The sequence below is a fragment of the Thermobia domestica genome, chromosome 8 (assembly GCF_964235325.1).
Source record: "Thermobia domestica chromosome 8, izTheDome1.hap1.1, whole genome shotgun sequence".
NCBI classification, from domain to species: Eukaryota; Metazoa; Arthropoda; class Insecta; order Zygentoma; family Lepismatidae; genus Thermobia; species Thermobia domestica.
The window spans coordinates 236,028,960-236,052,946 of record NC_137461.1 but is presented as its reverse complement, the minus strand read 5'-3'; the positions used below and the strand labels follow the sequence as shown (position 1 = coordinate 236,052,946).

Below are 23,987 nucleotides of genomic sequence, written 5' to 3'. Positions count from 1 at the left end.
TACCTAAATCCTCACATGTATTAATGTATGCAGGTTAATATCTGAGTAATAAAGCTATCATTATTAATTTCCTGTGTATAGTATCCTAATTTGTAGTTTGTCCAGTTTTTATATACGTGACGAATCACATTAGAAAGAAACTGATCAATTATATATTGACCTGTATAACTATATCTTAAAGTTAGAAATAACATACTTACAAGCAGAGCAGATAAATAGACAGAATCTTTATTAAGCATATTACTAATATTACATATTATTATTAGCAATAATAATAATGATAACTAAATTCCTGGCACAACAGCCTTTAGAAGGCCTGGACTTATGGCACTCATTTCTGTGGGGTAATGTGTTTAGAAATCTGCACGGACTCGGGCTACTATGATAACCGTAATAGGGTTAGCCATACTGAGAGCTTTATACAGTTCTACCTGAGTTGGAGCGGCAACGCCGAAATCTAGTTACAATGAAGGATTTATGGTAGGGACAAGTAAACCCTTAGATCTTGACCTTCGAGGAAAAAATTGACTATGTTTTGTCGCGATGTATAAAATGTTGCAGAGTCTCTGCATATGTGAGTGAGAGACACATTAGCGTAACTAGGATATTTTCCTAGGGGAGAGGGGGGCATGGCCCCTTAGTTCTGAAAATTGGAAGAATCTTTCAGAAGAACTTGTTATAGTGTTTTTTATATTTCCTTCTGAGTCCCCCTTACCCCCCACTCATTATCATATCTTCAAGTTATTTAGTTCTAACACGATACTGTCATGTTACAGTTCAGTGAAGATTTATTACATCAGAAATTTGCTTAAAATTGTATATTCCCTATATTCTGTTGCTACTAAATAACTACCTAAAACCTACTCTCCATAATTTTCTCTTACTGTTTTACTCGTGTAATTCTGCGCGAAAGTAAATGTTAACTATCATGTTATTAGTTTACTCTTATATCTAGTAGAAGCACAAATAAATATGCAGGCTATGACATAATTTTAAATTATAACTTTTTAAAAATGTCATAGGCTAATATTTATTAATTTCTGTATTTAAAGAAAGTGTAAAATCTTTTCATTTTAAGTTTTACAATAAATCGTTGTCGTTTACTGGTGCTGCAATTTAATTATACAAACCATTGGCGAAAAAATATAATAATTTCTTATACACAAAACATTTTTAACTAAAAAAAAAAATAATGGTACATAAATCTATCGAATTGGATAAACATAGTTGGCTAACTTCCCGTACAACTTAAATATTAATACACTAAGGATCTTACGTAGGGTCGTTTTGACATGATTAGCGTCATACTAAAGGCCTGACTACTGCAGGAAACATATGTTAGTCGAACTCTTTATATGGCACTAATCACTAATCACTCGTCAGAACGATTCTGCATAAGGCCCTAAGAATCTGCAGGCCTTATGCAGAGTCGTTCTGACGCGTGATTAGTGCCATTCTAGAGTTCGACTGACATATGTTTAATGCTGTAGTCAAGCCTTTAGTATGATGCTAATCATATTTCAAAACGCTTCTCATAAGACCAATATTAGTTCTCTTAAAGATTCTAAGTGCGTGTTGTCTACAACCTTACAATATAAGAAATAATTAACTATATAAAATCTAAGCTACGCATTCATACACTACAATATTTTTTAAATATTAATATACCCTAATTGCTTAAATTGCAGTTAGCTACACATTTTTGTAATTTTATAAGCAATTATTCAACGTTTTTCATCATATGTAAGATAACTCTTCTATATTCCTGAATTTCATATAAGCATCTTAGAGTACTGTTGTAGTTTTATCGTTAGTATCAACCAGCGGATTCCGGAGGAGGCGATCGGGGGATCGTCATTCCCCCCCAAGAGAAGAAACTTTCTTATTTTATATATAAATAAAACCCATCCCAGAATTTGGAGCTCTTAAAAGTAGCTCTAAGTAACAGTATTACAACCCCCCCCCCCCTAGAAGTCCGTCCTGGATCCGCCCCTGATATCAATTGTCGGAAAATATGGTTACAGCCAGGGGCACTCACGGAGGGGTCCACTGAAACCAGACCCTCAAAAAATATTATTTTTTCAAATGATTGTGTTTTGTCTGTACTAGGGCACACTCATGGGAAGTCCATTCGATCTGGACCGCATGCGATCTTAGTAACTTGACAGGCATTTGTGCACTTCCTTAATAAAACTATACTTGCTTTAACAGTAAAATTATTAATGTGGCGTAAAGATTTGATCTTGCACTATATCTGTATTCTTTTCCTTCTTATAAAAACAATCTAGTTCTTTAATTTCTTCTGTGAGTATAGGTAAAGTAGGAGAAGTCGTGCGTTCCAGGGACACAATGTACCAACATGTCACTTACAGCTCTCCTGAATTTCGTACCAATTTTTTCTTTTTGTCACTGAATTCAGTCTTCTGTATTTCATTTTGGCAACATAAAGTAATTACATATAAAGAGAAACAAGTGAGCTGGAAGACAATATATATTTTTCGTATATCAAAGGTTTTTTTTTTTTTTTTTTTTTTTTTTTTTTTTTTTTTTTTTTTTTTTCCTGACATTTGGAGAGTTTTTCTTGCTGCGCATAAGTGGAAGTTACAAGTAAATGCTTCAGTATATTTAAGATACCTATGTATTGCTTCTACATTCTGGTGACTTTAATTTATTATGTACTCCTTTCGTTAAATTTACTTTTGTTGATAAATAGGGCGATCCAAGTACCAAGGGACAATACTTTGCATATGATGATAGCCATTTGATGTAGACCTAATAAACTTACGAAACTTTGTACTTACTAAAACCAATATGCCGAGTTCCATACTCATTGCATGCTGTTCAGCAAATAATGTGATAAAACTGCAATATTACTTGTGTTATATAACATTATATTCCTTGTATTTACAAAGTTACTTGACAGTGCAAAAATTCCCATTCCATTGAAAATGATGAAGCAAGCTATGATTTCTGTATTGTACTTTTCATTGTTTAATTTAACAATCATCAGATTTATGGTTGTCCCTAGGTACAATAATTTAAGTCCCTTAATACATGCCCCCCCCCCTTCTCCCGTACTAAGAGACGACATGACTTACTCGGTTAAAATTGCTCTGGCTTTAGTTATTGCTACGATATCCCTGTAACTTTTACAGTATGAAACTAAAATATCAGGTTATCAGGAACATTTTTTTTTTCATTAGCATAGCACATACGTTTCAAAAGCAAAACATAAAAAGTGTTCCTGGGGTGCACGACTTCTGCTATTGGAAATTATTTATCGTTTACTCGGGTGCAGAATAACGTCGTGTTTGTGTCTTGCAATATTGTACCCCTTCCAACTTTCGACACCTTGCACAAAAATTTATGGGTGCACGCCTAGTTCCAGTTTATATCTTAAGAATCTAACCACAAACTTCAGTTCATTAATAATAATAATAATAATAATAATAATAATAATAATAATAATAATAATAATAATAATAATAATGAAAAGAGAAAGCAGTAAACGATATTGAATAGTGACATGAATGGGTATTATATGCATGCATGTAGAAGGCAACAATCGTTTAAATTCAGTAGTTCAAGAATTCGGCTTCTTCTTTATTTCCTCTCTGTTGTTTTTTATTGTACCTTAACAATTTACTCTGAGAATCTTAACTATTTAAAGATTACTATCTTATAAATAAAATACTAACAATAAGATTGATCTATCATACACATATAAACAAGCAAAACTTACTACGATAATAATGTTAATTACTTGAAACAATACAAAAATCATTTACATTAATGAAGCTATCAAATTAAAAAAAAAAAAAAAAAAACGCATATAATGCAAGTTGAGAGGTCGCTATACTGCCCACTATCACATTGGTCCAGGAATTTTATTACATCCAGGCACCAGACCATATTTTAAAAAAATCGATGGGCGAACGAGTATGGAAACTCGAATGCAAGCATCACTAAAATTGTTGTGTGTAAACTGAGATAAATTAATAACATTATTTTCGTCCAGTAGAGAAATTCTAGGAGGGCCAGCTTTGCTTCTGGGGAGGGCCTGCCACCCCTGGCCTCCCTCTAGTTCCGCCTATATAGAGAGAAACTTTCTGTTGGGCGAAAAGAGGAGAATAATATAAAGAGCCTGTTGTAATGAAGTAAAATCACTATTGGACAATGATTCCCTGCTAATTGCGGCAGTCCTCTTGATCTCCTACTGTAAAATACGCATATCTATAGTAGACAGGATTGCGGACGACTTGAGCCTTCGGTCCTAGCGGTCTCGGGTTCGATTCCTGGTGGGGGCACTCGGTCGAAAAAGTGTAAGTTTTATCAGGCCAGCCATCCTGAATGAGGTTTTCCTCATTCACACCAAGCAAATGCCGGGGTAATACTTAACATGTTCCAGACCGCTTCCTTCCTTTCCCAATCATTTCTTCCTTCCCTTTCCTCGGATACTGTGCTCGCCGAGGGACGTCATTCCTCGTACGTGATGGGCTAAGTGGCCATAGATGCCAAAAGACCAGAAATATAAATCGTTAATCCTTTGAGCTTAAGAAAGTGAGTAACAATGTTGATTTGGTACAAGATTTAATCAAATCATGAGCTTTTGCTCCAGTCTCGATGAATCTTTTGAATTATTGGAGCCATAGAGTTCGGGTACTATACAAAAGTGAATTAAAAACTGACTGGCATCGTCGACTGTTTTGTAGGACTAGGCTGATGAACTGGAAGACAAATAAGTATGGAATTTGAATCCTTCGTAGAGAACGATATCTGTTAATCATTATTTCGCGTTTTTCATTTTTTCATTACTTGCTGCTAAATGCGGATTCGATTCTAATAGGAGCTTATATGATTCAGGAGTCCATATCTTACCTAATTTCGGTTTCAAGACAAGGATCCTAGTCTCTAGTCATGGCGATGCAGCGACCACCAAGGAAAATTAAACAAAGAACAGGTTTAATATTTCTCTCTTTTATGATTAAATGGATTAAGCGGTAGTTGCATACACATATTTTGATGACAGGATTTCAGTTTTTTTGGGGGGTAAGGACATGTATAGTATAAAGAACGCGGAATGCTTCACGCTTCTCTTCTGTTTTTCGAATTTTTGTTTGTTTCCCTGTGTTCTTTTGTAGTCTGTAAGTCACAGTTGCAGGACGTAAAATCCAATAAAAACATGAAAATCAAGTGAAACCTTCAATTTAACGCCCCACAGCTTACCTTTTAGGCTAAAAGGCAGGGTTGGCTGGTTTAAACCATGGTTTAAACCAGCTGGTTTTTTCGAAAAAAAAAAAAAAACAATTGGTTTAAACCAAAAAACGAAAATTGTTCGTAAAAGTGTAAGTGTTAGTAAAATCTTGATGAACACACATTTGTGGGATATCACGTTTCACTCCCGTATATTATTCGTATTATATCCAGACATAAATTCCCCATTCATTACTCAAAAAGATTATACTACAAAAGCAACTTTTTTTTTTATCTGTTTATAAATGTTTGTTTTGTGATTTTTTTGTAGTTATTATTGTTATGTAATTGCAATCAAAGAAAAATTCTAAAATATTGTTTCGTTTCAATGTTTACTATTGATAATATACATCGAAATGCCGTACTTTGTGTGTGTGTTGGGGGGGGGGGGGTCATACAGACCCCAGGAGAGGCATTTAGTGAAATGAGAAGTATCTTTGGTATCTATTTATGTATAAATGAGTCTGAGCCAAAGTGGACTCAAATAATTTGTATCTTTATTCACTTTTCTTACTGATATGCAAATTAAGTCGTTGTATTTCTTTAATTTGGACCAATAAAAGTCGTTGTTACTAACTTGAACTAAATTAGTTCTTCTGTACTCCGTAGTACTTTGAAATTGTCCATATGTAATTCTGTATAATGGTTTCACTTGTGCAACTGTTTATCTTTTTGTCCTGAAATGACTCTTGACAGTTAGTTATATTAAGAAGCATGTAAAGATCAGTACAACGTATTTTTATCAGGATTCCTTCGTGAGTGAGTCGGCAGACGTATCGTATTTGTGGCCAATTAGTCCTGGTTCCGAGTTCAAATGAAGTACAATTTCTCTGATGTAACTCGAGAAGCGGTTTTTATTCTGCTTTAAGCTTATGTGACCCCTTCCAGCATAACCCGGTTGTTGCATAATAACATCAAGGCGAAACAAACCTATTTCTGTCCATATATGATATGAATATATGGAGCAAATTATTTAAACCAAAATACCTGGTTTAAACCAAAAAAAAAAAAACGTTTTTTTTTTTGTTTTTTTAATAAAAACCATGGTTTTTGCCAACCCTGCTAAAAGGGATGGATGAAGTGGATAATTATGAAACAGTTGGTGGAATGACAATGTAGGAAGAAACGAGAGAACCCGGAGAAAACGTACAGATACAGTGTTGTCCGCCACAAATTTACGTGACCTAGGATCGAATCAGGGATCCTTCACATCACTGAACCACAATCCCTCTCCAAAAAGAAAGAAAAAATAAGTATCAGGGATGTTTTTGGTACACTGGTTTACTAGCACCCAATCTCTATCAAGTTATTATTCCTTGCATTTTCTGAAAATATGAATGGAAATCAATTTAAGTACGCTTTCGCAGTTTTGCTCTGCATACCTATGAAGGACGAACTTCATATTTACTTGACTCGAAACTTTGCTAGAACTTGAATCTGGTGCAGGTGACTTTTTAAAACAATATCATAGACTTCAAATAAGTCAAGAAAAAAAAAATGTACAGTGAAGTATTTTTCACTCATGGAAGATTAAGAATACGTTAGTTTTCTAACTGAGCCAAACCATTGTTTGTAATTCTTAGTAATAATTACGTTATTTCTTTGTTTTCAGTGTTCGTCCACCCAAGAAGTCGTGGAAAAACATTTCCAATTTATCTGGTGGAGAAAAGACACTTTCATCATTAGCTTTAGTCTTTGCATTGCATTACTATAAGCCAACGCCTCTGTATGTGATGGATGAAATCGACGCTGCTTTGGATTTCAAGAACGTTTCTATAGTGGCAAATTACATAAAGGTGAGTAAAAAAAAAAAAAAAAGTTGCTTTTGTAAGCTATATTTGTTGATACTTTGACAGCGACTGTATGAATTCATTTTTGTAATTGAAAAACCTTTTGTTATGTACGCTGTTTTCATTTTAGTTTACAATTGTTTCCGATTATTATTTTTGTACCTAAATTCTCATTATGTATATTCTTAGAGCAATTTAGTTCATGTTTAAGTTCAGTAATATTAATAGAGAAGTTATAGGATGAAAGCAGATATAGCCACTGTGCAGATCCCATCTGATCGAGCTCCCAGTAAACATATTGCGGTTACGCTATATGTTATCTATGGTTAACATAGAACCGGACGTACGCGAGAGGTATCGTACTCACAGCGATAACCAACTTTTCCTTAGAAAGCTAAACATTAGTAATTCTTACACCAATATTCATGAACATTCTGTTTATGGTGAAATCAAAGAATAGAGTTTTGGGGGGAATTATTTTAATGCGTGTCATTTTATGTTTATTCATGTCTGTTGGAACTTCCCAAGTACTGAATCATAACTAGGCATTGACAAGTATGAAACGAGTCTTAAAAATATAGGTGTGTGAAGAATACAAGTCCAGTAAAATCATACACTTCTATATTTCTGTAACAATGGGATCAGCTCCACAGTTTGATACAGAGTGCTCTTCTTGTTAGCTCAGCGTCGCAGCTACGTACTTCCGACTATCGAAAGCCAGTTCGTTTTTGTTTCTCGACGAGTGCTGAGGTCATGCACTTACTGTACTCGTGGTGAAGTATAAAATACATGAACTTACGAATATTCTTCTCTCATCATATTTGTCAATACGGAAGATAATTTGTGTAAGGTAGATGACTTCAGTACTTGGAAACAAATTCAAAGACAGAATTACGTAGCAGTTTTTACAGATAAAGAATTCATAAGTTAATCACAATTTAGTTTTGAAATAACCAAAGTTTCCTTTAACTGTCGTTTGTAAGTGATTTGAAGAGTAATGAATTAAAAATATAATCACGGACAAAAGTTTAATAATTGAGTTGAACAGAGTCCGTGATAATATGATGCTATCTTACAACACAATAAGATATTACATAGATTGTAGGAGGATGTATTTTTGTGCCTTAGGATGTGTCATATCCCATCCTGAAAGTGTAGCTTAGAAGGCTAGGTACTGTAGTTCTTGTATTAACATAATAACAAACGAAAGAACTTACAAGGGAAGTTCGGGAGAAAGCACTCGCCTGCAGAGAAACTAAGCATGCCATTTGAATACCTATTTATGCTGATTACAGCAAGCTAATAAAATTCCTGTACGGTTGAGAACTGTTCGGGAGATTCAACTTGGAAGTTTATATGAAAAAGAAAAAGAAAAAAAAATGAGTATATGCGTATTTAAACGTGTTAAATACAACATTATTAGCAACGAGTATTGACATACGAATTGAAATGTATCGGAGATAACAGAAAAAGCTATTTTGTAACAATTAACGGGTTTATTAGTTAAATTAGTCATTATACTGTTCACTATAATGATAGGTTATTGATGAATTGATCACTGCTGTTCTGTTCTATGAAGAAATGACGCAGGCAAAATTCTTCCTTGTACCATGAACGTTTTATATGTGCAATTGCGTTGCATCTGTCAAGGAAACAGTTCGGATAACCAAAGCGAAAAGCAGCTCGACAGGTAATTCAAAAAATATAAATCTCCTGCCAAAATTTTTGATTGGTCGGAATCGAAACACATCAAATGATTGTACAAATTGTGTGCAGTTCTTTGGTATATTTTCAACCATTACGTCTTTGCCATCCGTCATCAAGCTTGTAATGGATAATTGTAACGTACAATGTCTGTGAATGGGTCCCGGTGACCAAGCAGTAGCAAGTTCAAACCATCAAAAATATATAATAACGGTAGGTCGCTAGGAGACGCAATCGTGCATTTAACGTTGAATCTCTCGAAAAAATTCTCAACCGTACAGGAATTTTATTAGCTTGTTGCAATCAGCATGAATTGGTCTTTCAAATGGCATGCTTAATTTCTCTGCAGGCGAGTGGTTTCTCCCGAACACCCCTTGTTAGCCGAAAGTAGTATAACAATATCGAAATTATAAATAAATTTAATTTTTTCCTCCTTTCAGGAGAGAACAAAGAATGCACAATTCATTATTATTTCGCTGAGGTCTAATATGTTCGAGGTAGCTGATCGTCTGGTGGGCATTTACAAAACCTACAACTGTACCAAATCTGTGACCATTAATCCGAAAATCTATGAGAAGATGGCCGAAAATGCACAACCACAGCAGCAGGCAGCCTCACAGGAGAAGAACGATCAGACTCCTCGCAAATCCGATATTACAATGCCTTTTCCAGTGTTACAAAACCAACCGAATGATGTTGGCGACATGTGACAATGAAGAGAAAGTCTCATACACATGATGTATGTACAAAGGAAGTGCCAGTGCCAGAGATACTGTTTAGAAGTGAACTGTGTAGTGTTGGATTATCCTAATTTTTAAATTTGGATCTCCAAACATTTTCATCTTCGACACGAGATGTGTTCGTATTCATTTATTTAGAAGAAAGTACAATTGTATAATAAGTTCATTTTCATAAATGTTTTTTTTTTAATTGTTTGTTTTATTTCCTATTACAAGTATTATTGCCAAATTATCAAACTCGAATAATCCAAAACCTAGATATTCTTTATTCCTTAATGTTATCATGTGATCGTTATTTCAAAAAACTTCTTAGTTCATTAAGTTCTAGAAGAACAATAGAAAGAAATGCAGAGATCTTATTAAACGCTTGCAAGGACATGAACTTAGAGGTAAATGCGCAGAAAACTAAATAAATGGAAGTTCACCGGGATCGTAACACTGTAAATTATTAATGCGTCAAAATATCAAATAATTCTTTCAGTAAAGTGAGTATTTTCAAATATCTAGGATTAGTATTAACAGACCAAAACTTTATCCACGAAGAAATTAAATGTCTACTGAAAGCGGGTATTTATGTTGTTATTCAATTCAAAATTTTTTGTCCTCGCTAATTCTGTCGAGGAGTTCCAAGCTTAAAATATATAAAACGATATTCATGCCTGTTGTGCTGTATGGTTGCGAAACATGGTTGCTTACTCTGAGGGAGAACGCAAACTGAAAGTATTTGAGAATAAAATCCTGAAACTGATGGGAATTGGGGAATGGCGGAAACTTCATAACAAGGAACTGCATAGTCTATACCGTTTACCAAACATTATTAGGATCATCAAGTCTAGGAGGCTCAGGTAGGAGGTCACGTAGCCAGAAAAGAAGAATGTAGGAACGGTTTCAAAGCTTTAACTGAAAATCCAATCTGAAAATGGCCATTAGGAAGACCTAGGTGTAAGCGGAGGACAATATTAAGATAAATCTCGTAGAAATAGGAATACGATACCGGTGGGAACACTGTCGGTAAGGTGCAAAAGCCTTTTTAGGCCAGCCATACTGAGTGAGGTTTTCTTCATTCGCATGCAAATACCGAAATGGTACCTAACATGAAGATCACAAACCGCTTCCTTTCTTCTGCACTTGGTGTTATGTGCTTGTCAAGGGACTTCATTTCTTCTACGTGACAGGTTTAAAAGGCCATAGATGCCGAATGCCCAGAAATATAATACCTAAAAGTTTAAATAATTGTGCTAAATTCCAGAAATTTGCGCCTTTCTGCTCATTGTCATTATTAAATTGTAGAAAAAAGATTGTAGTACAAGATTTGCCCAAATGAAAAGATGATAGAGAGATCTGAAAAGTAGTTTATTACAGGATACATTACTCGCAGAATAGTGAAGCACAGTTAATGTTTAACACGGCACTTACAGATGATTGGCACTGCAATTGATGCACGGGTTCCAGCGCATAGGAAGGCAGTGGATCAGTGCAGAAACTCCTAGATTGCTGACGAATTTATTCTACGGTGTTTTGCATTTCCTTGCAGCAGATAAACCGTTGATCTTTCAGTGACATTATTTTTAAGAAAGTTATGTGGGAAGATATCGGAACTGTATGGAGGATGTTTCAGAACTTTACATCGAAAATGTTTTCATGGGGTCAACGGTCGTCTTGGCCATATGTGGTCAAGCAGCAGTATCCCGTTCGAGAACTTCCCTCTGAGCTTGTTTTCGTTGGCCTATTTAAACCTTCGCAGCGCGTTGCAGTACTGTTCTGAAGAATTCAGTCTTTCTGCATGAAGACATAGGATAACAACTTGTTGCACTGACCTGGAAGAATCATCAGGAACCCGATCGCGGTAAACAACTTTCCCCAAATGGGGAAGCAGCAAATGACCCGTTCGGTACAAGTGCAAATGGGAAATCACGCCCCTATAGTCTCCTTTTCACTTGGACAGTCCTTACAATGATCTGCAAATAGTTACTACACGATTGTATCAATTGCTTCAAAACTGATTACAAAACATATTATTAATTTACTAGAACTCACTAAAGCATTATTCCTTTTATACAGACTATATTATTAATTAGTTTTGGAAGATCCGATATATTACGATTGCTCCAACCGTTCAGTACGTTCATGTTTTACCGTTTAATTAGTGTTCATTTTGTTGAAAACAGGAATATCGGAGACATTTGAAAATTCGACACTTAAGTTTTTTTTCTTCTTAAGGAAAAGTGCTTTTGTGAGACGCTTACTGCAATCAATTGCCTTCGCTCATTGCTTTTTCATTCTTTTCAAAAACGGAACACTTGAAAGATGAAGATCTTATGATACAAAAGCTAATTACTTTTATGATTCCAAATTTTAAATTAATTTAGTCAGATAATGTAATGCTTTAATTGACCAATATTATGTTTATTTAATTTCAGTCTCTTGCGGTATGCGTTTTAACAATATTAATTTTATCAAAACAATAATACTAGTGTGCTGACAAAGAATTCTTGAGTACTTGGCTTAGGCATAAACTAAATGAAATTGAGTGACAACAAAATGTTCTTTAGATATAAAAATGTTGTAGAAGCCTGTGATTTTTTCATTGTATCACTTAATGTGATATCTAAGTGAATGTTCTTCAAGAAAATTTAAATTCTACAACTCATCTACAACTAGATTTACTAAACCGTAACAACTAGTATACTCCGCAACTAGCAGAGCTCACAAAGACATTAACAAAGGTAATATATTCAACGAAGTTAAAAAGTTCATTACTGAATTATCTATGTCTGGTGTCTGTTATTTTCATTTTTTTTTTTTTTTCAATTTTGAGCCCTCCATTCGATAGAGCATCAAAAACTATCTGAGATAGTAATGGAATTTTTCGCATCGAAATATTATATCATGCCAGTAGAGTGGGGTCACCTGACCCCCGGTAGCTGAAAAATCGCCCTTTTTTCCAGGGTCTCCTGAGATCAAGGATTCAATTTTCCAGTGTCTCACGATACGCTATGACCCACGCACCGTCCACCCACGATCTTTTACGACCTCCATGTTAGGGGTGTATTCATTCCCTTTTATGAGCACTTTCTAGGGGGTGTATTCGCTCCCTTTTATGAGCACTTTTCCAACCCCTATTTGAACATAGCATAGATTACATAAGACTACGAACATATATAAGAGCAGATAACACATAGCACTATTTTAACATAGCAGGTAACACATAAGATTACGAACACATAGAAGAGCAGAAGACTGCGTAACATAGCAAGGGTGTACTCGTACCCTTTTATGAGCATATTTTCCAACCCCTATTTGAACATAGCAGATAACACATAAGATTACGAACACATAGAAGAGGAGATAACACATAGCACTATTTTAACATAGAAGAGCAGAAGACCACATAACATAGCAAGGGTGTATTCGTTTCAACCCCTTAGCATAAGACTATGTAACATAACAGAGTTAATACAAGAGTATGGCTTATTTTCCAACCCTTATTTAAACATAACAGATAACACATAAGACTCGTACCCTTTTATGAGCATATTTTCCAACCCCTATTTGAACATAGCAGATAATACATAACAAGGGTATACTCATTCCCTTTTATGAGCATATTTTCCAACCCCTATTTTAACATAGCAGATAACACATAAGACTACGTAACATAACAAGGGTGTACTCATTCTCTTTTATGAGCATATTTTCCACCCCTATTTTAACATAGCAGATAACACATAAGATTACGAACACATAGAAGAGCAGATAACACATAAGATTACGAACACATAGAAGAGCAGATAACACATAAGACTACGTAACACACAGCAGATCAGATAACACATAACATAACAAGGGTATACTCGTTCTCTTTTATGATCACTTTTTCAACCGCTATTTGAACATAGCAGTGGCTTATTTTCCAAAACCCTTTTTTAACATAGTCCATTTTTATGGGGTGTATTCATACCCTTTTATGAGCATTTTTTCCAACCCCTATTTTAGAGGACAATGAATACCTATGTAACATAGCAGGGATGTATTCATTTCCTTTTATGAGCATATGGATGAAACTCGGCATATGGGGGTTTTCGACCATGCTGATTACGAATATTATATTTATTTTTACCTAGGTCTTATAGTTTATGTGGGATACGCCCTTTTTATGAATTTTAAACGATTTGGATGAAACTCGGCAAATGGGGGTTTTCGGACATGCTGATTACGAATACCATTTCTACTTTTACCTGTGTCTTATAGTTTATGTGGGATACGCCCTTTGTATGACACTTAAAACCCAATCACTCGTAAACAAAGCAACATATTGAGGTGGTGTTTTCACATTTAGCAATTGGTCATCAACTACTACAAGTTCCAAAATAATGACCATCGAGGTCAAAGGTCAACATACTTATAACCTAATAACTCGAAAACGGACCCACATATTGAGATGTTTTTTCCAAATCTAGTAATTGGTCATCAACTACTACAAATTCCAAAATAATGACCATCGAGGTCAAAGGTCAACATACTTAAAACCTAATAATTCGAAAACGGATCCACATATTGAGATGCTGTTTCCAAATCTAGTAATAGATCATCAACTAGTACAAGTTCCAAAATAGTGACCATCGAGGTCAAAGGTCAAAATACTTAAAACCTAATAACTCGAAAACGGAGCCAAATATCGAAGTGGTGTTTCCACATTTAGTAATACGTCATCAACTATTACAAGTTTCAAAAATAATGACCATCAAGGTCAAAGGTCAAAAACTCGAAAACGGAGCCAAATATTGAGGTGGTGTTTCCACATTTAGTAATTGGTCATCAACTAGTACATGTTAAAAAAGTACTGACCATCAAGGTCAAAGGTCAAAAACTCGAAAATGGACCTACATATTCAGGTGCTGTTTCCAAATCTAGTAATAGATCATCAACTAGTACATGTTTAAAAAAGTAATGACTATCGAGGTCAAAGGTCAAATATTTAAGCCTTAATAACTTGTAAACAGCGTGTCGGATAAAAAACTTGTGTGACCTATTCAGTTTTGTACCAAGCAGAAAAAGTGAAGAATGAATCAATTTGAGTAGTTTATTTGCTATTTTACTAACGAGGAATGCCATTTTGTACTAAAATAAACGAAGGAATAAATTTGTATTAACCTAAGAAAAGCGAAAAATGCCCATTTTAATTAAACGAATCAATAAATTTATACTAACCAGAAAAAAGCGAAGAAGGACCATTTTGTACTACTCCAATAAACGAAGAAGTATTCAGTTTTGTACCAACTAGAAAAAAAAGACCATGTTAACTATTTAAATAAACATAGGAATAAATTTGTATACCGAGGAAAAGCAAAGAAATAGCATTTTTATGGCATTCAAATAAACGAAGGAATACATTTGGATAGAGTATTTATTTTTATACCAACCAGAAAAAAGAATAAAATTTAAGAGGTCTATTCTCTTTTGTACCAACTGGAAAAGTGAAGAAGAGCCACTTCAACTATCTTAGAATTTTATATCATTAGGTACTGTTTAAACAAACGAGAAATGACAATTTTAACTAGCTCAGAATTTATGTAACAAAAGAACAAATTTGAATGTTCTGTTTTTGTATCAAACCAGAAAAAACCTAAGAAGGACCATTTTAACAAGTTCATAATTTCTGTACTTTTTCGTGCTATTCAAGTGAAGGAAAGAAATAATTTGTGTCCTCAAAAATGAAAGTTCAATTTAACTAGCTGAGTAATTTATATCATCTTGTAGTATTTAAATATACGAAGAAATAAATTTGAGTGACCTATTCAATTTTGTACCAACAAGAAGTGCCATATTTAACTGGCTGAGAATCTTATACCTTTTGTACTATTTAAACAAACGAAGGGATAAATTTGAGTGGTCTATTTTCTTCTGTACTAACCTTACAAAAGGCGAAAAAGGGCTATTTTAACTAGCTGAGTTTTTTATGTCATTTTGTACTACTCAAATAAACGGTGGAGTATTTAGTTTTGTACCACCGAGAAAAAAGAAAGAAATTGTACCATTTTGGAATATTCAAATAAACAAAGGACTTATAATTTTTATGAGCCGGAAAAAGCAAAAAGTACCATTTTATATCATTTTGAACTAGTCAAATAAACAAAGGAATAGATAAAAAACGAAGAAGGATCATTTTAATTAGCTGAGTATTTTATACCATTTTGTACTACTCAAATAAACGAAAGAATAAAATTGTACTAACCAGAAAATGCGAAGAAGGCCCATTTTAAACGAATCAATAAATTTATACTAACCATAAAAAAGCGAAGAAGGACCATTTTAACTAACTCACCATTTTGTACTACTCCAATAAACGAAGGAATAAATTTGTACTAACCAGAAAAAAGCAAAGAAGGACCATTTTAACTAACTCAGATCTTTATACCATTTATTTATTATTTAGGTACTTTAAGTGGTCTATATATTATCTCAATGTACTTGATTTTATTTATTGCAGAAAATCATGCTTCACTTAAGTAGGATGTAGAGAAGGAAATAAGAACTTTGTAGGAATAGCTTGATATTCTCTCCGGAGAGAAATCTAGAATGATGCTATCTCTTGTTGCGAGTGCTGAAGTTTCAAACCTCGGTCATTTCTCAAATCAACCAATTAACTTTTTTCCTGTACATCGAAGATTAGGATTAGGTGCACTACTGACTGTACGAGAGAAGGCTCAAAGGGGTCCCTCACCAAGTCAAATGAATTGAACTGAAGCGTAGGAAAATACTTCTCAACATTGGTACACAACAAAGACAATGTGTCTGAAATGAGTGTTGAGAGGTTTGTGTCAATTTTACAGCACTTTGTAACCTCAAATGTCACATTTGTTTTGTTTTCTAATTCTGTCCTCACAAAGTGAGAGTTTATCCCTAAATGAGAAAATTTTATTACTTTAGGTTAGGATATTATCGTTTTTCTTTTTTCCTGCATGCTTTTGTTCAGCGCATTCAATGTTTGGAATATATCAGTAAGGAAAGTAACTTTATTGCACCAAGAATCATCACGAAGGAAATCGGCATATTCACTTTCTTCTGACAGAAATAGAAGAAGTTGTTCTTCAAGTGCATAACATTTTGACAATACACGACTACGAGACTACCATCTCGATTTCCTCGTGGCATACCAGTGTGCCGCGGCACACCGGTTGGGAAACGCTGCAATAGGTTATCATAATCCTGGCCGGTGATACTAGAGTTCTGAGAGATAGTCCGCCAACATACTGTCGTTTCCTAGATAATTGAAGCCATAATCTTTTACTGATTTCTGGCTGCAGAATTTGTTTGACCGCAGAATCCCGAAATGTCGCCACTCCTGTGATTGATCCTTGGTCTCAAGATCGTTGATATGGAGACAAGTTTCATTCTGTAACTAATCGGACCATAATATTCGAAGCACTAATTCCAAAACGGTCCATTACTGCTTTGAATATTGAAAGTCGTTGCTTTCCCTGACCATTGTTCAGAAATATCAGCACCCACTTTGCTGAAAGGAGCCCCTCTCTGGCTCACGAAAATGTATTAAATTTCTTAAGATTTTCTTAATACAAATAAAAGATACCAAACGCAATATAACAACCAGGGATTTGAGCCCCCTAGAACATTTTCTTCGGGCGCCCATGCTTGTCACCTCTGACATTTTCATCACATTGTCACCATTTGTTTAAGCATTAAATTAAATAAAAATTACTCCCAATGCCTCCTTCTATGGTATTAATAAGTAATCTGTAAGCCAATTATTAAAACAAATATTGCAGTGGCATTTGGAATAAAATTTTACTAATTTCGATGTCCATTGGATATATATAAGGGTGGATTAAGGCTTTTGGAGCCGACCATTTCAACGGGGGGCCATAGATTTTCTTTGCTGCCTTCCACAGTCTCATAGGCTTATCGAAACACCGAAAACTTTGCTGTAATATTTTAATGTGCTCCAAGTTTACAACAATTAGTTTAATTACATTCATTATTAACCGTTAAATGCTCGTATACTACAGTGTAACACACAAATACAAAATACAATCCAAATGGTCAATTCTCTGTAAAAACACTAATACCCCATCAGGATCCTGCCGCCTACAGTCGGACAACTTGTCCATCCTGACCAGATGCCGCGGTCGGATTTCCGGCGCCGGACACCGGCGTCTTTCCGCGCAATTTTCAACCGCGACGAGCAAAAACATCGTTCACCAGAAGAAAACAAAGAGAGTTAGAAGGTAATTTGTTGCTGTAAAATACGAATTAGGGCTTATATTTCCCTTGTATAAAGTTTTCTCGAAACAGTCGACGACGACTGCAAAAAGACACTGCCGGCAATTTCTTGAGAAACGACGTCGGCGAAAGTTTCAATATCGCGTACCAGCGGCAACGAGTCGAATTTTGGAAAAAGAATGGAGTCTGCATGTTCTTTAATGATGAAGTAAAAATTGAAACTGTCCAAAGGTTTTTCTTGTGGGTAGACACTAATTCCATCAAATATGTCTTGTGAAAACGGAGTCGGCATACAGCGGACGGAACGATTGCGACAAATGATGGTTGTAAAGACGTTGAAACGCTGATGGCGTACCGACCATAAAAAAGGTAAATGTATGGAAGGAAATGTAGTAAAAAGACTGCACGTAAAGGGTATATGAGAAGTAAATTTTTAAAATTAAATTACAAGTACGAGAAGATCCTTGACAAATATTTAAAAAAAAAACGGCAAACAGCGGACGGGACACCGAAACGCTGGTGGCGTGCCGACAAATAAAGGAGCCGAAAGAAGGTCGGCAAACAGCGCACGGACCGACTTCTACAAAGGTGCTCGGACAGGCGCCGAAACGCTGGCGGTTCGCCGACTAGTAATATAACTCTTGTACTATAAGACCTACAAGCGGAACAGTATATGGAAAGTAAGTTTCACAGCTAATACAATAAGCTGATGATCCTTTTAAAACGAGTCGGAAAAGGGTCGGCAGACAGTGGACGACTGTGGCAATTAATGCTCGTATATGCCTCCCTCATTGACAATTTGCCGCCCTCGATGGCGGACCGCCTCCTACTTCAGCGGCCAGGCCGCCAACAGAGGCAGTGTCAAGGCGAGATGTGGGCATTTTCCGCTTATGCCGTTTTGTAGTTCTTTCCCGATGGCGGCCCGCCAGCGACGATAATACCTTTGCCGCTGAAGAGTCTGATTGGAGAAATCGTCGTCTGGTCGCGTTCCCTGTATGTTCGGTTCGCGTTCTTCATTTGTCACATGGTGATGCAGTGTGGATGGACTGCTGCAAACAAGGAATGTTGTTGATTCTACGCCCGAACAAGACACGCAATAAGAATAAGTGGTAAGACTACGACTCAAGGTACTAAATTTGGGTTAATTGCTGTATCGCCGGACCAATTTTAGGAAATTTACCGGGTCAAGTGGAGAATTTGTTTAAGTTTGTGAGGAAGAGTGAGTGAAAGTCAGATAATGGGAATAGTAAAAGTTAAGAAAGTAGTTGTTTTCGATGTAAGCTTCACTGTATGTGGAGGCGGATATACTATTTCGCGGAGAGGTACACTTGTTACGATATAGTGGCGCGAAAGTCAGTATAGAGATGGTGCGTGTATGTCAAGGGAATGACATATCATGTGTGAGTTATATAGAACTATTAACAAATGGGGGGCGCGGTGACTCAGTGGTAGAGCTTTCACCTCCGGTGCTTGGGGTCCGTGGTTGGAACCCACCTCGCGCCGTGTGGACTTTGTGGTGGACAAACACCGTGCTCGTGGGTTCGGTACACGAACACAGTAGCATTCCCTAAATCTGCCTCCGTGCTATGATTTCTCGGCAAGGGCACAATTACTAGTTCTGAAAGTATATAATACTTGCATGTCCCATTCAATTTCTTCTTTTTTGGCTGAGTGCTGCAAAAAAGCAAAAAGGAATAAATTTTATACTGGGACACACAAAAAATGCAAGTATTATACTTCAAGAACTTGCAATGGTGCTCCTTGTCGAGAAATCATAGCATGGGGGAAGATTTAATCAAGACTAATGTGATGAAAATTTTGCCTTCCTGAAGGATTGATTTCCAGTCGACAAAGGGCTACTTTTCGGCGGCGGCAAGAGGTTAGATGCCGCCTGTGGGAGAATCGGGAAGCCGACATCGAAAAGAGGTCCTTTCGAGCAGTCGGCAAACAGCCGGAAAGGCGCATAAAATGCGCCGGCGCCGCTGTCGAGTAGTTGCCTTGAGAATAGTCGGCAAACAGACGGAAATGAGCATTAAATGCGCCGGCGTCGGAAAGTTGCCTTGCCGAGCAGTCGGCAAACAGCCGTAAAGGCACAGTAAATGCGCCGGCGCCGCCGTCGAAAAGAGGCCTTTCCGACTGTTTTGCCGACTCTGACAGTCGGCAAAGGGTACTTTTTTTTTAACGATTTTCGACCGCTTACCGCCTCGGCAAAAGGTCGGCAACTTTGAACAAGTAGATCTTTGTGCCGCCGCGGACGGGTGCCGGCGGCCTGCCACCGTCGACGGCGGCAATCTCTATTGCCGGCCGCGACTTCCTGATGAGGTAGGGTAAATGAGATTTGGAAAACCTCCTAGATTTGCTCTAAGTAACGACAGAGATATTTCAAAGGAATTGTCTAATAATTTGGTTTGTAATAGAGATCCAAAATAGCTTACTTCCTTACAAAATAAGTATCGTGAAGATGCTGATGGAAGAAGACAACTCTAGCGATACCGCGAGCGTAGCGAGCGGGAAAAAATAGCATGGGTCTGAAGCCTATAATAAGTTGATTGCTATATTTTAGTATTAAAAAGAGATTTCTGGGGGACCCGGAGCCTGGGCTCCATTGGCTCCGACCTTAATCTGCTCCTGTATATATATAAGGGAAAAGATGTAGTTTCTTAATTCATTTTTTAGTTATTTTGAATTTGTGTAATTATTATGTCAAAAGCTGAGTAGCTTAAAAATGTCAACGTCAGTTGTTACCTGATTATATAAATTTGGTGCTTTGTGAAAGAGGGACCTTTGAATAATCGACAGTCTAGGACGGGAAAGGTGGAACAGGTAAGTATTTAGTGATACACGGGCAGGAATCTGAAGGGATAAATTCTTGAAGTAGGGCTTCAGTCCTTAAGTCTTCACCGTCTCTTTTAGCCTAGCCGGCATAAGCGTGGGACGTAAAACTCAAAGTTTTCATTTTATTTTTTCCATTGACTACCTTATGTAGAAATTTTAGGTTAGTGACATTTCTGCAAGCATCCGGAGTCTGGAGTTTTAGGTAATGCAGGAGATCCTCTTTAGTCATAAAATGTACAGTTCGCAGGAAAAAAAACTGCAACATGAGCACGTAAGTTTGTTGTGAAACGACCAAGTCTTTTTGCTCCAAAATAAGTGTGTAGGGGAGGACGCGGAGGTTTCTCCTGGCATGATTCGTGCCACTTAGACGCATGTTGATTCCCTGCGCTGTTAGGCGTAGTTTCACAATAAACTTACATGCTCATGTTGCAGGTTCTTTTGCTGCGGACTATACAGTGGAAACACAGAAACGTACTATGGCCAAATAAATGTTTCTTTGCTCCATATAGGTGAGCAGTAATCGATCTTGGGTGATCGCACTTTTCATTAACTTCCTCTTCCTAAATGTGTAGAGCGCTGGCGCACGCACGTTTTGGCTAATGTTGATAAACCACAAATAATAATAATAAACATTCCGCCCCTAAATGTTCCCGCCCAGGCAGCCGCCTAGGTTGTCTATATGGACGAGCCGGCCCTGTGTAGTAAGGACACTGCTCCTTGAATGTGACATATCAATGTGAATGTTCTTTGCAGACACTTCCTGGAGAAATAAGAACTTCATGACGCCCGATACTCCAAAACTGTGACACATTGAGCCTCTAATATCACTACGGTTGCCAGATCGAACTAAAGCGAGACCAGCGGCATTTGCCACTGCCTACACAACCGTGCGACTGAAGATTTTTGTCCTCGTTACTTGTAACACAATCACTATTGCCTACTACTTAACAAACGTATACTGCACTATCATGTTTTAGAAATTATTTTAAGTACTTTGTAGTACCGAACTAAATGAAAACAAATTAGTGATTATCAGTGGCGTATTTACGATTTTGTTTCGGGTGGGGCTTTGCTAACTTTTTCGGGGGGGGGCTTTGCCTGGAAATGTGAAAATTCTGCAAGATATTTCATTTATTTTACTATACTAAGTAAGATTTCGGGGGGGGGCTTAAGCCCGGAAGCCACCCCCCTAAATACGCCACTGGTGATTATAGACGCTTACCTTGTTATTCACATTTTTTGAGCTCCTTAAAAGTCGTGTTTTCCAGGACCGTTTTGTGGAAATCTTAATAGATTCAGTTTATCCAAACTCAAGTTACGGTCATCACGACTTTGGTTGATATCCTGTTTTTATTATCTGATCATAAATGAACAATCGTTCGACTTGTGCATTACTGGCTGTTATAGCGAGAATGCACTGCATTATTTTGAAGAGATCTCTTTCTTGTAAAGTGCATTCCATAATTTATAATAATAATTATTATTATCCTTCGTACCAAGTGATATTACAGATTTCAACTCGCTGTACTGTACATTTCCATCGAAACTAGCTTCTAAGTTTTATTCCCGTTGCCGCACGACAGCACAAGGGCAACAATGAAAAGAGTTTCAACCTAACCGTTTGTTACAATAAAAACTAATAGCTTCGGCTGAACTTTCGCCCCGCTATATAGGTTACAATCGTGCTTTATAAATAACTGTAATTGTTTACATTTAACAAATGTATTTCTTTAATTATTATTTTTGGAGTTTGGCTACCACACAAAACTCTGTATTCTATGTTTTATGAAATTGTTCAGATTTCGTTTATCTATTAGGCTAGCATCAGCCAGAGAGTTCATAGTGCACGTAGCTGCATAATTACCGTGAATGTTTACTGTTAAGAATTAATGTGTTACACTAAAACGCTTGCTGTTTATTATAGTAAGTAGAAATCGGATGTTGGGCAAAATGCCTATTTCTTAAATATTAGAGATATGATAAAATTGACTATGCTGAAATTTATTTGAGGAGTCTGTACTTCAATTTAAGATTTTTACCTATTTCATTCTATTGCCTATTTCATTGTTAAATACCAAATTACTGCTTTATTCTGTAAAATAGCTGTAGTTCCAAGTATTGTCCATTATTTTACAACATAACCAAATTATTAATAACTTGGCAAAACGAAACAGTCTTAGTGAACAAAAATGTAATTTTGGTTTTAATTCGATGACCTCAAATTTATAATATTAACAAAATTCTTCAAATACTTATTGAATACTTATTGCACATATAGTCACAGCACACAAATATCAATCGAACAGTTTACATACAGTTTAATAGATTTTATTTAGAGCTGTTCTTTGCTGGTGTTTACTAAACTAATTCCCACCAATATTTAGATTTGATTGACTTTCTATTTCGATTTTTGGAACAAATGCATAATATTTGGAACAAAGTGGCCCAGAAAAGATGCCTATGTGTTTAAATATTTGTTATAAGTATTACGACAATTATTATAAGCAGTAAAATGTGAATTATAGAATATGATTGTACAAGAAGTGTCTATTTGTGATGGGCTAATATTAGATTAAAGTACAGATATATATTCATGGGCAGCTTTAGGATTTTAATTTTGGGTAGGCTCGCTCCCTCGCTTATGGATATATATTCGTATTTGATTAATGGCAGTAGGAAATTACTTTGACAGTAGTGGTTGATACTATTTGTTAAATATTTATCTACCATTAATATAAATAGTAGAAAATATAATTACTCTTTATTGTATCTTTTAGCGTTTATATATTTTTCAAAATTTTTGGGTAGGCCCATGCCTACCCACTAAAGCCGCCACTTGTGTATATTATGTATAGAAAGCATGAAAGGCTATTACCCTATTTTGGATTTGGTATGTAAATTAGCATTGCATGGTTAGAAAATAATGGGACCGCGCCAAGGTTGGACGACGACAAGGTTGGACGACGACAAGCCTGGACACTTTTTGTGTCCAAGCTTGTCGTTGGCCAACCTTGTCGTCAGCGACCCAAAATGAGATATGTCAAAGCATCTCGGGGTTGATCCCGACAAGCCTGGACACCTTCAGGAATGTATCCAGGCTTGTCGTTGTCCAACCTTGTCGTCAACGACCCAAAATGAGATGTGTCCAGGCTTGTCGGGATCGACCACGACAAGCTTGGACACCCCAGGAATGTGTCCAGGCTTGTCGTCGTCCAACCTGGTCGTCAACGACCCAAAATGATGTGTCCAGGCTTGTCGGGATCGACCGTGACAAACCTGGACACTTGAGGAATGTGTCCAGGCTTGTCGTCCATGACCCAATTTGAAACGTCTGTTCCAACAAACTCTACCAGTTAAGGCGTTTCCAGTTCATACATACATGCCCTTCAATATAGAGTTGCATGGCTCGCATCTATATCGCTGT

At 36.4% G+C, this 23,987-nt stretch overlaps 2 protein-coding genes across 3 annotated transcripts in view; one reads left to right on the top strand and one right to left on the bottom strand.

The window, feature by feature from the left end:
- Window positions 1-9,677, top strand: part of glu (structural maintenance of chromosomes 4-like protein gluon) — a 125,347-nt gene extending 115,670 nt beyond the window's left edge. For both annotated transcript variants that reach the window (XM_081769542.1, XM_081769543.1), the window contains exons 21-22: window positions 6,866-7,049; window positions 9,188-9,677. In XM_081769542.1, the coding sequence (XP_081625668.1) occupies window positions 6,866-7,049; window positions 9,188-9,457 (454 nt within the window). In that variant the 3' untranslated portion in view covers window positions 9,458-9,677. The remainder of the gene's footprint in view (window positions 1-6,865; window positions 7,050-9,187) is intronic.
- The window catches only part of Uxs (UDP-xylose synthase), a 392,432-nt gene that overhangs the window by 263,993 nt on the left and 104,452 nt on the right, over window positions 1-23,987 (bottom strand). The window lies entirely within an intron of this gene.